This window comes from Corylus avellana, chromosome ca5, assembly GCF_901000735.1.
Source record: "Corylus avellana chromosome ca5, CavTom2PMs-1.0".
NCBI classification, from domain to species: Eukaryota; Viridiplantae; Streptophyta; class Magnoliopsida; order Fagales; family Betulaceae; genus Corylus; species Corylus avellana.
The window spans coordinates 2,878,664-2,895,483 of record NC_081545.1 but is presented as its reverse complement, the minus strand read 5'-3'; the positions used below and the strand labels follow the sequence as shown (position 1 = coordinate 2,895,483).

General features: G+C 33.6%; 1 protein-coding gene across 1 annotated transcript; it reads right to left on the bottom strand.

Annotated features, from left to right (window-relative positions):
• Positions 1–5,474: 5,474 nt before the first annotated feature.
• LOC132181235 (homeobox protein knotted-1-like LET6) lies at positions 5,475–9,440 on the bottom strand. The gene is made up of 4 exons (XM_059594358.1): positions 8,747–9,440; positions 8,103–8,346; positions 6,045–6,271; positions 5,475–5,874 (listed from the first exon to the last, which is right to left on the bottom strand). Exons 1-4 carry the CDS (start codon positions 9,014–9,016, stop codon positions 5,671–5,673), a joined length of 945 nt encoding a protein of 314 aa, XP_059450341.1. The 5' UTR covers positions 9,017–9,440; the 3' UTR covers positions 5,475–5,670.
• Between the last annotated feature and the right edge of the window lie 7,380 nt (positions 9,441–16,820).

Sequence of the window (16,820 nt, the reverse complement as noted above, 5' to 3'; positions counted from 1 at the left end):
TAAATGTACCCCATCCAGTCGTCCACGTGCCCATCAGAAACCACCAAAGCCTCTCATCCGCCGGTGCCGCTGTTTTGGGTGGTTGTATTGTTGTAGTTTTTCTGTTGATTTGATGTACTTTTCATTTTATGTTGCTGTTTTTCTTGTTTTTTTGTGGGTTATTATCTCCCACCCATAATGTGATTTGATCTTGACAAGGAGAGTCTTGCAGTACTTTCCATGCAACAATCACTTAACGGTTGTTGTTCTTATTGCCGCGTGAGACTCTTCATTGAGTTCTTTTGTCATTACTCACCGTCTTATGCGGGCACTTGAAAAGTTTCGGCTTGTTTATGGTTTCTATGGGATCATAAATAAAATCATTGCCAATACTTTGTTATTGTCTATGATTATGTACTGTATTTTTTCATTTGGGTTTGTTGTCAGGGTGCCCACCCCGTTGTTGTTCGATCCATGTAACCTATTTTCCCTTATTTGAATAAATTAAAAAAAAAAAAAAAAAAAAATTGACCATAAATGGTCCAGAATCCTATTCAAGTCATTTACTGTTTTATTAAAATTAGTTAGTATATCAACCATTGAGCGTGTAGAGGCAATTTTTGTTGTTGTGAGAAGAGATGTGTTATAGATTTTCTTCCCGCTCTTCTTGTGTCTTCTCACTTTTCAAAATTATCATTATATCCGTGAAGCTCATGTGTGGAAATCATATAGCCACACTGATCCAATTGTGATTTTGAAAAGTAAGAAGATAAGAGAAGAACCTAAAAAAGAATTGAAGTGTTCGTTTGGGAAGGATTTTTGGGGTTTTAATGAACACGACTTATAGCAAAAATTAATTGATGTTAAAAAAAAAAAAAAAAAAAAAGTAAGAATGTGTATAAAAAATGAAAAAGTAAGAATGTTTAGTATGGAAAAGTGAAAAAATTTTGTTTTGTAATGATTTTTTTTTTTTATTTGAATGGGATTTTCTTGGTTTCTTGTGATAGAGAAAAGCATTGTTAAGTTTTAAAGTGAAATTTTATTTTCATTTTCCTTAACATTTATATAGCGTGACTATTCTCCTTGAACAAAAAAAAAATCCCTCATAGTTACTGTTTTATTTTACTTTTTTTAAAAAAAAAAATTAATTCAAAACATCGAAATAGTGAGAGAGAAATAAAGAGAGATACTCTGGACATCGGGGAGATGCAGAGCAATTTTGCTCTAAAATATTAGTTGATGCAGCGTAGCGTAAGTGGAAAGCGAAATATGCAAGCACAATAACTCACAACCCTTCAATAAATCTTATAAAATTATAAGAATTATAGCAAAATTGAAGAAAAACTCTCTAAAATGTTCTTATTGATCAACTAAAAAAATGACATGAAGTGGGCGGCCAAGTTATTCTTTTTGTGCTTAAGCCTAGGTTTGCAACAATGAAAAGAAAATTACAAAACCAGCATTCATTAAAAGAATCTCAAACTCGCTTGAGCAAAAGTTGAGCGAAGTCTCAATCCCTGACTAATTGCAATTTTCACTCGAACAAAAGCCAAACGAACTATCTAGTTTCTCACCAGTAGCATCTCGGCTCGAGTGAAGGTTGGGTGAACACTTACTCGAGTGAGAGTCTTACACCAAATTTTTGAACTTCTCTTAATGTTGATGCACAGTTTTCTGGGGATTAACATGGCACACCCGCCGAGGATCTACTACAATTTCCAAGGAGGAGTCGGGCGGGAAAGCTCTGATGCCTAAGTCAGTATTTTTAGGGAAGAGAGTATAAGCAATCAAAAGCTAGAGAGCAAGAGTTGCAATCACCTAAAAGTTGAGATATGACTTGCATTTTATAGGCATTCAGTAGTTGTAGTCTCATAATCGATGGCCTCCATATCTATTTGTTGTGCAGTTACTGACGAAGGATATGGGTTGTTAGCCGTTCCTTAATTTCAGGAGTTTGAAATTATAGGATAAGAGCTTTTATCTAATAACATCAGATTTGAATGCCCGAATTGTTCTCAGATAATCATCTACACTTTTATGTGTCGACAGCTGGTCCACGTTATGTTGAAGGTAGATAGCCTTTTCAAATATGGGATAAGATTACCCGTTTATCTGGAGTGTATAGATATCTGCATTGTGAAATGACCGATATATCCTTGGCACAAGACCGCTTTGCCCCTAATGAGTTGGGTCTCGGACTGGGCCATTCGAGACCTAATCGGGCTAAGCTGTCCGAGGCCTTGACGAGTCTGTCAACTTGCTGGATCGGGCCTAGAGGTTCATTGGACATTATGAAGCTGATCCATGACCCAACACTTAACATTCTGTTTTGATCTAATAAACGTTATAAGTTTTTTTTTTTTAAAAAAAAAAAAATTGTGAAATATTACAAATGTATAGCCCTTTGAATCAACTTTTCAACATCACCAAGTTTGCCTTCATCTTATTTCAATATCAAAAGACATGGTTGTTTTACTCTAACTAGCTTGCTTGATTTCATGATTATCAATTTATTGGACCTCATAAAGCCACGCGTAATCCCTTATGCATCAGGGGGCACAAATGGAGGACTATGGAATAAAACTTTAGATCACTTTAAAAAAATTAAATAAATAAATAAATTAAGTGAATGGCATTAATTAGTTACTACTTCTAGCATTTCAAGATCTCATTAAGTTACTAATTATAGGAAGTGGTTTTATTAAATTTGAAGAGGCACTAAAGATTGGGGTAGTGGAAAGCCTTTTAGAATATTTGGTGGATTTTAGGACCATTGAACTCAATTCCTTTTGTATTCTTCAGAGATCGGATAAGCAAGAACACGAATCAAGAATCTGAGCAATCAACCTTAATCCTTTTTCAAATGATTTTTTTTTTTTTTTTTTTTAACTTGAAAAATGTTTTAATGTGACATAAATGTTAAATTGTCGCATGCATTAGATGCCACCGACCCAATAATTATCTGTTTACTTATTTTACTCTTTTCTGATTATTCTTATTCATTGTCATTTATAGAACAATAACGACTTTGCCAAGAACAAAAGATGACAACTGAAGCTAAATTTAACAATTTAAAAGCAACCGATATCAAAACGTACAATTCGAAAATACAATTTTGAAAAACGCAGTTAAACATCAGATAAAATTGTAAATTTGATATTTTTTTTGGGTACAAGCAGGAAAGAGAGGATTTTGTAAAATATTTTCATCCCCCATGAGGATTTTAACCAACAGAAGGCAGAAAGTAAATAAATTAATGTGTTTTTCAGATTATGGAAACCTGGGTGTGGTGCAGATTAATGCAACAGATGATTTGGCCAAATAATTGGTTGCAAGCAAAAGTCAAGCATGAAAACGTGAGAGAGAGAGAGAGAGGAACAAACAGTTTATGTTAACAATTAAGGACGACAATACCAATCTTCACGTCGACATGTCGTTTTCAATGGACGACGTTCCCTTAATTTGTGCAGGCTGCTTAATTCGTTTCCTTGTTTGGTCCATCGTTGCCAGCTGCTAGGTACATACTTTTTCTTTTTCTTTTTCTTTTTTTTAGCGAGATTCTATTAATAAGGAAAAAAAAAAAATACAATAGGACGGGGACCCAACAATGACCCTCTTTTTTTTTTTTTTTTTTTTACATACCCACACAGCGGAAAAAAGAGTGAAAATTCAAATTAGTAACCTTCACTTCATTAGGCGTAGTCTACGGCCAATTGAACTACTCCTTGAAGAGATAACAATGACCCATGCTACTTGCAAAACAAATATCTTTTTTTTTTTTTTTTTTAAAGTCCAAATATATATAGTCAATTTCAATATTGTCTTCTTGGCACGTACGGCAAGAAAGAGGCTGTCAGAATCGACGATACATGGAGAGATTCCTATTGTAGATGTACAGTAACAAGGAAATTTGGAAGCCATAATAAGAAAGATAGTACGTACTAAGAACAATTAAACCGAAACTACTTTAAGAGGATTTCTACTTCAATGTTGGATGAAAAATATTTTCTATATGATTGACACTCAGGGAACATCGGATTACATCAAAAAAATGTTTTATCAAAAATTTGCAATGTGACCCATTTGAGTCATTTCCATCTAATTTGACGGAAAATGGCTCACTTACGTCACCTACATTTTCTTGTCTAAACTTTTCAAAATTGTCCCATATTATTTGGAAAATTTTCAAAAATGCCCCCAATTAAATAAACAAAAATTAGAAGAAGAAGAAGAAAAAAAAAAAAACAATTGGAGGTGGTTGAACTAGCCCATGGATAGTGAGGGTGGCGCACCCCACCCAATTTGGTCAAATGAGAGTGGCGAGGCCACCCATGGCCAAAGGGGTGGGCCGGGTGGCTACAAAAACAAAAAAAAAAAAAAAAAAAAAAAATGGAGAGAGAAAAGGAAAATAAGAAAGAGGGGCATGGTTTGCAAAGAGAAGAGACGAGGAGGTGGATCTCTTCCTCCTTTCTAGGCGGTACTGATCACTAGGGGGTGAAGAAGCCAGAAGGTCTCATACTAGAAATGAAAAGAGTTCTCACATGCGGGGAGGGAGAGGAGAGAATCCAGCCTAGCTATTGTCTACTGTCACAAAGACCTTTTTGGAAGCAATGGCCTTTTGTTAAACATAGTTTATTAAGGATTTGGATCTGGTGTGATACCCATCAAAAGCAATATATATATATTAAAAAAATTAAAAAATTAAAAAAGAGAAAGAAAAAAAAAAAGGCAATTTTCTGGTGATATCCCGTAGGGTGTTTGACCACCCATGAGCCATGAGATAGTTTGACAATCCTCGACAACCAAAAATAAGGGGGTTTGGCAACTCGATCTTCCTCCCCCCAATGGCCAAAGAGAATGATTTGGCCATGGCCAATTTAAAGGTGATTGAACCACTCTGTTGACACGAGAGTGGTTCAGCAGCCCCTGGATGGCCAATTTGAGGGTGACAATCATCCCAACCTTTTTTGTATCTTGCACTGGTGTCATGTTGTGAACTCTTTATTTAAAATGGATAACCCTAAAAAAAGATGTATTGCACCCAATCTAATACCCTAAATATTGCACTAGACTCAAATCCATTAATTTGTGCAGAATGGTTTCCAGGAGTTCCAAACTTCTAGAATAGCATAAAATGGATGGGGAAAAAAAAAAAAAAAACCATATTTAGCCCTTAAATTTTGATTTTATATATACTTCTAAAGCACTAAAATACAAACCACGCCACACAAGGCTGTTGAAGCTTTCGGCACCATCACCTTCACCACTTGGTGGAGGGCCTACTGCCGAGGCAGAAAGGGGGTTGACAGCATCAAACCACATGCTTTGTTGACTAGAGAGCACAGTTGCAGTCGCCAAACAACAACTACAGGAGCATCATGCATTCTAATCTTATTTTTTACACTCATTTATCACACATATTTTATATTGACAAATTTAAAATATTTTAAAAGAATTTTTTTTAAAAAAAAACACTTAAAAACACGTCACATCAATGAGTGCATTACTTGAACATCTATTTGATTCAGCTGCAAGTGTCAAATCTAGCAAAGTAGCCCTACAAGGTGCTAAATATAAATGCAGGTAATCTTTGATACAAGCAGGTCTTAATAGTCAAGCACTTAAAATATAAGCATCAGAGTCTCAAGACAGAAGAGTTACATTGTTACAGTGATTAGGAAAATGTGATGATCAAAGGAGCATAGGGGTGCAATCCATTGGAAAGGGATTGCACATAATATTATCCATATAGTAGTGGGGATGAGTAGCATCCATCACAACAAATTGCATATCTTCTGAAGGCTTCCAATGGCGCTTCCTCTGATTGATGAACCAATTATTTATCTGTTTCAGATCTAGACCTGTGGATTCTGCAAGCGCCACCTTCTGGGACTCCTGCATAACCGCGCGAAATTGCATTATAACAACAACAAACAAATCAATCTCTTGTTATATGGTTGAATAAAATATATCCCCATTGAAATATGAATACCAAAACATCACAAAAAATTCTAACATTCATTTCAGAAATACAATGTGAGCAAGCGATTTTATGTTAAAGATACCGATGGGTACGGCCACTTGTAGTGCCTGCTCCACCAGTCCAGCAACCGCTGTCGGGCTTCCTTTGGCAATTTCCCATTCTTTTTCTTCTTCAGAAACTCCTGCTTGAGACTGCCCAAATATCCACTGTACTTGTGCAGAAGCTGAACTTTCAGCTCCCGGTCTTCAACTTGAGGATCTATGACATTGTCCGTTGCATCAATCTCTTCCTCACCATATCCATTTTGACCTATATGATCACCGTGCAAGTCAAGAAGATAAGCAAATTACTATGTGAATCTGCAAAAACTCATTTTACAAATACCATTATCCAACAATAGAGGTGCATGAAGTTATGTGAAAGTACTATTATTTAAATGAAAACTGAAAGTACAAGTTTCAGATAAGTAGTTTTATCTTGCAATAGAAATCTATATCATGAAAAAGAATAAAGAGAATTAAAGCCTAAAGCAACAAGAAGAAAGAATGTGATCAATTTGTCACCATCAGCAAAGGATTTGAGATATCAGGATCAACAATTTAACATTGGAAGTATAACAGTAGGAAGGGTATTGATAAAATTGAAAATACCAATCTTTTTAACCATTAAAGAATCCATGAGCAACATGGAAAATATATGAGATTAGGATACCAGGGCAATTAGGTTGTCTTTTAAAGTATAGTACTACAAAAAATGATTCAGTCTTGCTTAATGTGGTGTATCTGAAGAGAAATAAATTATTTAAATTTTGAAGACCGTGAGAGAACGGTGAAAAATCTTCAAAACCCTTAACCACTTGATAGTTGCTTATGATTGTATCCATATTTCTAGTTTTCATGATTTACTTAATCTTTTTTCTTTTTCTGGTTAGGTATTTATCTTGTTCACTTCATGTATACTCGGCGTCCTTTACGCTTTAATGAATTTCGATTACTTATAAAAATCTGTCTGATACATATAATTATGAATGCATCATATATTGAGGTTTCTTAACTGATAATAAACTTAGTAAAGGAAATTTCAAGAAGGTTAATACATGTACACTGAAGAAAGCATACAAGTTTGCAATTTTACTCCAAAGTACACAGAAACACAGTTTCATAAATGAAATTCATAATACTACCAGAATAAAGGTATAGCTAGAGACCCATTTTTGGCAAGCCAAAGCTTGCTTTTACTGAACAAATGCTCGTCCAAAATTTGACTCAATCTTGGAGACCTAAATTGAAAGCAAGTCCATTTACTATATATATATATATATATTATTGTAGACTCTTATCAAAACAATCGAAAAATACAGCCAAGGATGTCATCTGCATGAAGAAAAAGTAAACAAAAGAAAGATTCATGTATGGAAATGAAAGGTCATGACAAGACATGCATTTAAAGACACGAGTTTCTGTGCGCTGAAAAATATTTATGGCGCATTAAGACACCAAAAACTGTATAATTCACCTTCTCTGCAAAACCAAACGATAATCATGATGAACTTTCCGTATTCATTAAAAGCCCTAATTACTTTATGGGAATTAGAACATGGATGACTCAGGCAAAAGACCCATTTCACAAATCCTTTACATTATGGGATTTTTTATATTTTTTTATTTTTAGAACCAACAAAATTTCAAAAATCTCTCTCTAGTAAAGACTGGACGTCCTATAACTGCTGCAGAAATGTGCAGAGACAAAACATTATGGGAATTAAAAACCCTAATTACATTATGGGAATTATTGTCTCTATCAAGCCCCAAGATTTTTCATTTTCTTTTTAAAAAATTCCTGAAACTCTCGAAAAACTTGTATTCCCATCACTCCTTCATATGTTCTTAAACACATCATAATTTAGAAAAAATAAATAAATAAAACTCAAAAAGGCTAGAGATATCTATATCAGCCATCTAGCTTACTAGCTAGTACCCCTCTAGCCTCCAAGCAAAAGCTTTCCTGTTGTATAGTCTGATCAAACTCAAATTATTATTTTTCCTTGAAAAGTTACACCTATATATACAGCTAAAACTGAAAAACACAAAAAAAAAAAAAAAAACAAAACAAAAAAAAACCAAGGATTTAAGAATGTCACCGCCAGAATCTGAGGAGGAAGAAACAGTTAGGGCTTTGAGCTGACACTCAATCCTTGAGAAGAAAAGCGTGGCTTCTTTGAAGGGCTTAGAGAGTTCTTGCTCGTACTTTGTCAGCATCTCACAGTAGGCCTCCATAAACTGATCAAGTGCAGGGTCTTCACCTATGCAACCTCCATCCATAGCTGCCTCAGAATTAGCGTACCCCTCCTCTAACCTACCCACCACTTCAGCAGGTGCCCCAACCTACAATTATTTAGTCAGAACAACATGGCCATGCAAATAAAACTAGTGGAAAAAACAAAAAACCCTTCACTGTAAAATCCTAGAGGAGACTTTTATTGCAGAAATCAACAACATGGAGAAAGAAACAGTTGAGGGGTTTAAATTAAGAACATGTTTCTGATTATTCCTTTAAGAACATTTAAAAAAAAAAAAAAAATTGGTTTGGGGTTTGTAGTTGTTTTGGATTTTGTTAGGAGACTGTTGCTGTAGACTGTAGTCTCTTCTGTTGTTTTCAGCTGTTTATGCAAGAAGCTCATTCATCCACACACACACACCAAAAAAAAAAAAGGCAAAAAAAAATACTGAGAATTCAACATGTTCCCATGAACTGGGCCTATAATTATGAGAGAGAGAGAGAGACCTTTTGACAATTGGCATAGGCAGCCAAGAGGCGAGGGAAGAGGGGATGAGCCATAATCTTAGCCCTCATACAACTATTGTTAGTGGTCTCCTCCATATCTTGGTCAGGCATCAAACCAGCTGCTGATGCCCTTTGGCTATAACAAACATTTTCGCTCATAGGAAGAGGAAGAAACTGCTTATTCATTGCTTCCACACCAGAATTCATCATCATATTCATCTCGTTCTCCCCAAACCTCATCATACTACTTCCTCCTCCTTCCATATTCATCTCATCATACCCCCCCTCCCTCCCCCGGTTTTTATGCTAAAACTTGCAGTCTTTCTGCAGAAAATCCTAAGAGAGCAGCAGAGAGTGGGAGTCAGAGTCTCTTGGAAATGGGTTTTTTTCTGTTGTTCCTGTGCAGAAACAGTAGCTCTTTCTTCCCTCTCTCTGCCTATCTCCGTGTGATACAGAGAGACAGAGAGAGAGAGAGTAGAGTTAAGACGCGAGCACAGAAGGTTGCACGCGGGGTTAACGTGCGCTTCTGCTAGTTCTACTCAGAGTGTCTGAGACCCTTTCCTTCCCGATGAAAGCTGCTTCTTATCACCTCCTCGTTTACTGAACTTCCACTGATCAGCTTACTATTGCTTGCTGCCTCATTCATTCAGAGAGAGAGAGAGAGAGACAGAGAGACAGAGAGAGAAAAGTTGCTTAATGATGGCTTATGGGAAGGATCAAATGTAAATGGGATTGATGGACTTGTGCTTCTTGCTGGCCTGATGGGAATTTGTTTGTATTTTGTGCAAATAACATAAAAAACTTTTATGTAAATATTACACTTGCTGGCCTGATGGGAATATTACACTCACTAACTATTTAACTATTTAGTAAGACATATTTGTCTCTAAAGGGTAGTTCAATCGATTGTAAATCACACCTTATGAATTAGAGGTCACTAGTTTGAATCTCTCCTTCCACTTTTCTTGTGTGAACATGTCAACAAAAAAAAGTAAGACATACATTTTTCTTAGAATTTTCTTTAAATTTGAAAATTTTAAATATATCCATTAAATTTAAGCGTCTAAAATAAGACATATTTTAAAATTTAATATTTTAGATCTTAAAAATCTCAAATTTAAAATAACAAATAGACAAATGTCATATGAGATTTAATTAATATACAATTTAGGCAAATAATTGTGGATGTTTAACCAGCTGGTGGTGTTGGTAATTGATGGTAATCAATCTCAACCGTCCTTTTCTGGTGATTGATGTTAGTCTTTCAGTCTCACCCCCTCCATATATGAACCCATCCATCCGTTTGATATATATTCTCTCTCTCTCTCTTTTTCTCTCTCTTTCACAGTCTCATGTTTCACTTTTGGGAGTGTTAAACCCTTTCTAGGGCAAAACAACAAAGGCAAACCTAGCAACGCGACACCATTTGATAAGTTATATCCAAGCAAAACGACATCGTCTCTTTCTCATGTTCTTCAAATATAGGCCATGTAGCCATATGGGGTAAACTCTCAAGAAGAGTGGGGAAAAGTAGGTTTGGGGAGATGGGAGAGAAAAAGTTGGTGGGACACTCCGAATGTCTCTTCTTCTTTAGTCTTCTCCAGTCTTTTTTACTCCCTGCAATTTCTTGCAAAGTAAAATTTATAACCCACGTCCACAGTGGACGAGGGAGGTATTCAACAAGCAGCCAAAAGTTCACACATGAAACATTTCATCGAAATATGAGCTCAATTAGGAAGATCTAGGGCACCGTTTGGCATTGACTTTAATTAATGTGAAAAAAAAAATGTCAAGTATAAAAAAGTTCAAAAAAAATTATTTTGTAGTATTTTTTTATTTAAATAATAATAAAAAGTGAGGTAAAAAATAAGAGTGTTGTTGGGAGTTGAATTTTTGTAACAAATAGTAAGTGTCCAATGCCAAACGGACCCTAGTTGTTCAATAAATAAAATGTTAAGTGGTCTTAGGCTTCTCTCAATCTCAAAGCTAATTCAAGAAGTGAGGCTTTTCTTCACACTTATAAACTGACTAATAACTACTAGCCCCTTCTACAACCGATGTAGAATAACCCAATATAAAATTTTTAATTATAATAAAAAAAATCAGGTAGACAAAGTTTAAATTTTAAATTTTTATTATAATATAAATTTAAATCGAAAGAATAGCATAAACGGACATCAAAGGATTCTCTTGAAGAAGAATCCAATTCTAGCATCTCAGCAGCATGGTACTGCACTTTATTTGCTTGCTTTCATCTCAACTAACGTTTAATGTTTTCTTCATCTAATAACTTAGGGCCCAAAAATTGAAGCACCTAAAAGTGCTTTTAACACTCAAAAAGCTTGTTTGAAAAAAAAAATACTCGTTTGGTAAGAAAATTAAAAATGCTTTTAAAGGTCCAAAAAGCCAAAAAATTGCCAAAATGCACTGACAAAAGCTTAAAAATAAAACTTTTATCTAAAAACTTTTTTTGACTTAAAATATCTATTTTTCTAACACAATTCTAAACAGGTTCTTAAAATATCATTTAAGAGACTTTCACTGCTGGAAAAGGTCATGGCCTCATATTTCTTAAGCATCAATTATATCGATTAAAATAGTCATCACCAAATGTATATTTTATAGTTTATGGGTTCTTCTAAAGTTTGTAAGCTAATATCAAAGCACCTATTAATAGAAATAGTCATATGTTTATAAGTAGACTCTTACTTTCACACTTTCAAACTTTCAAGTGTGCATTTCATGATGTGTTAGTGAAAATAATAATTAAATTCAAATTTTAATAATGATTCATCCAAAATTCAATAATAATGTGTATTGCAATTGAATGTACACTTAAGAGTATAGGATTGAAAGTGTATATAGCATTTCTCTGATAAGTAAATTGTATAATTCAAGAATCTAGAGTAATGCTACATGACAGTAGAGCAGTACGTGATGAGGTTTATCAAGTTAATCCTCTTTGCTTCATACCTTGTTTTGGGTAGGGCTAACAATTTTTGACACAATCTGCAAACTTGGCACGAAATTAAATTGTGACGGAAGCTAACCATGAGCTGTAATACCAATTGTTGCGGAGAGAAATACCAAGAGGAGTCAAAAAATAGTAAATTAATATGCATATTAGGATACCACTTATAGCCCAAAAGCCTAAGCTAATGGACTTAGATCCACTTAGGTATATTAACCTCACAAGTAGGACACAAACCTCACAAGTGTATGCACAACAAAACTTCCCTCACTTATGGGTCTCTACCACATTGAACAAACTCCCTCATACATAAGAGTGTCACGCGTATTCCAAGAGAAACTACTCTTTTTATCGGAGTCAAACCAAACACATCGAACCAAGACACTCATATCAACAACAGCAGAAGCTAAACCATGGGCTCTGATATCAATTGTTAGAAAGAGAAACATCAAGGAGGAGTCAAACCAGAGTAAGTTAATATACATATTAGGACACCACTTCTAGCCCAAAAGCTAAAGCTAATGGGCTTGAGTCCACTTAGGTATATTACTACTATTTTTCTTTGAGAAATACTACACATCCCAAATTTTCCTTTAAAAAGTTGGTTCCCAAATGATGTGTCACCATCCCATGAGTTGGTGACACACTTCTCAAAATAATAAATCTCATGAGATGGTGACACATCACTTGGGAACTAACTTTTGAGAGGAAAATTTGGGATATGTAACACTTCTTTCTTTCTTTTATACTTTCTCAATGTAGGACATAATTCTCACAAGTGCATGCACAACAATTATGGTTAAAGAGTTTTCCCATTTAATTAAATTGGTCGAATTATGTTTACCTATATAATCTTATACCCATGTCTCGACACGACTTGAACCAACACATAACATAATGGCTGACAATTTTTTACATAACCCGCGAACCCGACATGAACTCAATATAAAATTAGAAGGTTATGATAGAGAAGTTTAACTTGTTTAATTAAATGGGTTGAGTTAGAATTAATCTATATAATATTATACGCATACATTGATATAACACGAACTTAACACGTAAACATAAATTGTCACCCTAATTTAGAGCGGAAAAGCTAGAGAGTTTGAAAGTTGAGAGTGGCCTCCAAGGATTCGAGACCGGGTAGTCTGGCCACCAAATCAAGAACTTGGTGGAACCATGCTTTCCCTTTCATATTGTGCAAGTATGCAAAAATGCACGGAAATCGACACTAAGCCGTTAGATTAAAGCATTGCCAAAACTATTATCGCAAATAGCTTTGATGAGTTTTGGCATAAGAAGGCCAGAAGGGGAGTTTTGTGATAATTATTGTTGCATATGTCTAGTAAATTTATTGAACAACTTGAAAAATGCTATTTATTACAAATGTGGATGTTACTAATGAGGATTAATATTTTTTTTTAGGTTCTTGTGCTTTATGTTGTAGAAAAGTTTTGAGTCAAAATATATATATATTTTTTTTATTTTCTAAAGAATAAACGTCTCTTCAAAAATAAAAAAAATAAAAGTCTTTTAGGAAGAAATTGTTAACATGCCATTATTGCCACATCATTTTTCTAGCTGTTCAATGCAAGAAACAACATGAATTCACATAATTTTAGAATAGGAAATCCTGAAAAAAAAAAAAAAAAAACACTAATCCTCTATAGAATTTGTTAGTATATAGTTGTGTCGGAACAAGTACTAAGCGAAGAACTTTAAGAGGTTGGCTCAAGTAGTAAGAGCCTTGATCTTTGTAGTGTTTTCATCAAGTCTATAATTTGAATCTTCTTGGGTCCAAACAATTTATTGGAGTCAATCAACGAGACAAAATCCATGTGAAGGGAGTATTAATTTACAAGAGTACGAAGTTTATTTGATAGGAGTAGGTATACAATATGACCTTGCCTTTAAAGAGGTTCTTCGTTATTTAAAAAAAAAAAAATAAAGCATTGAGTGGGGCGTGGCGTGGGATAGTAATCTCCAAGAAAAATGATTGAAAAGGGCAGCTCAAAGGCTAGGCAGCTAGGCGCTTATTATTGTTTTGCTACTTTACATTTCAAAGACATACAAATAAAGAAAGATGAACAATATTTATAGTGTAATATATATATATACACTATATATATATATGACACACAAATAGTTATTTCAGAACACTTAAAAGACTCGTTAAAGAGAAGCATTTAAAAGTAGAAAGCCTTCAATTTTGTTGTCTTGTTCTTAACAAATATTTTGAATTATGTTTAGACTGTTTAGATCTACTTCTTCTATGAGTTCTAAATCTAGTTTACTTTCTTTATCTGATATAGTTAATGAAGAAGAATATAACATTCTTGAAGCGAATATAGATTCACATAATTTGAATATACCCAAGGTCCCAACCAAAGAAATTTATAAATCAAGTTTTTCACCATTATCATTTAGCAATGATTACAGCGTAAAAACAGTTGAACAAGTTTATGCTTTAAATAAACATCATGATACATGTCAATTACTTTCTAAAGAAGTAATTAAAAAACTTAGAGCAAAGAAAATGAATTTCCTTCACATAGGATTAATCCAAGTTGCTGTAAAACCCTTAGTCCTTCTAGGAATTAATATCTCTGTACTTTTGTGTTTAAGATATGCAAGACATAAAAATTACAGCACTAACATGTTAGGAGTCGTTGAATCTAGTCTTCATAAATGACCAATTCATTTTGACTATTTCCTTGACTTCACTTTAAGTTTAAGTGATCCGCAAATCTTCAAAGTTTAAGAATTAATATATAAAATTTAAATAAATATTGTTTAATTAAATATTTAAATAGAAATATGCCTTGGCTCTGATAGAATCTCCAAGATTTTCATTATTCAAGAAAAGCTTATTGATAAGCAAATACAATATCACGGATGAAAATAAAAAAAATCTTCCATCCAAACTTAGTCTAAGGGCTAAGAGATAGCCATCTTTGCTAACCTATGCGATGCTTTGTTCGCATTTCTTTTGACATGTTACACAAATCATGACCGAAAGCTATTTAGAAGAACTTTTGTATCGTTCACCAAATGCCCATACCATATATGCTCTAGTAGCTTCCGTCTTTTCGCAACACAAGAACTATCTTAAGCGCATCTCCCTCCATCATGATATTTTGAAATTCCATATCTCTACTAAATTCCACCACCTACCAAGCCGCTATACCTGGGGTAGAAATGTGTCGCTTTGTAGTACATATGGATGCCATCACTTTCCCTTCATGATCCACCTATAATTTCCCTCCCATTTTCTATAAAAATGTCTTACTTAAATTTATCATCTTAAGCCTCAAAATCTAGTAAGTCAGCCCGATGGTTGATAAACATCTTGATATTATCTTATGAGTAATACCTTCTCTCTTAAGAGTAAAAGAATGATGTATCCATCTTGATGTTAATGAATATCAATTTATTTTGGAAAAACTTTACAAAACTCTAATAAATTTTCACCCGTTTTTTAATTATATTCTTTTACGTTAAATTTTGTCAAAATTTCAAAAATATTCATGCTTTTATAATAAAATAATAATAATAATTATAATAATTTGCCGACTCTCTTTTTTAAATTATTTGGGGGGAGGGGCCTGAGGCCAAGCAAGCATTTATGGGTTATTGCTTTAAGTCATCTCCAAGAGGTGTTGCAAAAGAACCCACATACTCCACTAAAGGGAACAACTAGCATATAGTGTTTGGAGTAATACCTAATTAACTATACCAGAAAAAATATATATTTTGAAGATAATATCATAAAAGTCAATATATCTTGAACATTGTGTTTATCCCTATGTTAATTTAATTGTAAAAGAAGAGGAGTTGACAAAATCCATCTATATTGGGTGTGTTGAATAGTTGATAGTAACTAAAAAAATGTCAATTTCCATTGGCCATCAAAAAGTTAATTTTTTTTTTTTTTAACCTCTCTTAAAAGTATATGATTAGACAAACTCTATATGATTAAGATTGATAAATAATCTAGATTCTATGCTAGTTGTGGATAAAAGCAAATGGGTTCATCACATGCAACTTTTTCCATCTACTCATCATAGCTTTCAAAAAGCAAGATTAGACTGGTCTCGAATCAAAATTTAGTGGCCTGGCCTGGCTAGAGATCCATAAATGGTTCCCCCAAATCTCAAATGTGTTAAATGCATCTTAACTTTTCAATTTATTCATCATTGTTTTCTTAGTGGTCTCTCAATGCTGTGTTTATCACATACTACTGTGGTTGAAAACTTGACAATGGGCTATATAATTCAAAGGACAATAAATACTGGCGTGGATGAAGTACAATATGGATTATGGAGTATTAGGCTGGTAAAACCAAAGATTACAACCAAAGTAGTTCAAAATATCCTTGTCCTTAATTGCATTTGACACATTCTATTGGTAACATGAAACAAATGATTGATTGATGTGACTTGTTTTATTTAAGTAATTTTTCTTCTCAATTACTTAATATATATATATATATATATATATATATATATTAAAAATGTGATATATTAGTCGGTGTGAAATAAGTGATATAAATAAATATAAAAAATAATATTACTCAATTGAGAAATGATCATTTTTTTCTATAATCTTAAGTGGAAAAAGGAGGATAAATTTTTCTTAAAAAGGAGCCCTTAGTATGTGCTTCTTATGGGCAAAGTTCAATGCTTCAACTCAATCTATTAAATTGATATTTGTCCTTGGAACATTGGTTCTCACGTGAAAATCACCTACTCCAAGAACAAATATCATGTGAAAAACATATGCTCTAAAGACAAATATCAATTTAGTAGACGAAATTAAAAAATGAATAAAAAAAAAAAAAAAAAAAAAAGCACTTTTAGTCTCTATGGTTTAAAGTTACGACAAATGGTTTATAGAGGTTTAAAAAGTAACCAAATACTTGTTGGGGTAATCAAAAAAGAAAAAAAGGTCATACTGTTAAAAAATTTGATGGAATCCATTATGTGTCACGTCAACATCAATCATATTTGACACGTGTCACTTACAAAAAAAAAAACTAGTATATACATATATTAAAATTGATTCTTTTTGTGGTATTTTGTTTGACAAGTTTTTCTTTGGTTT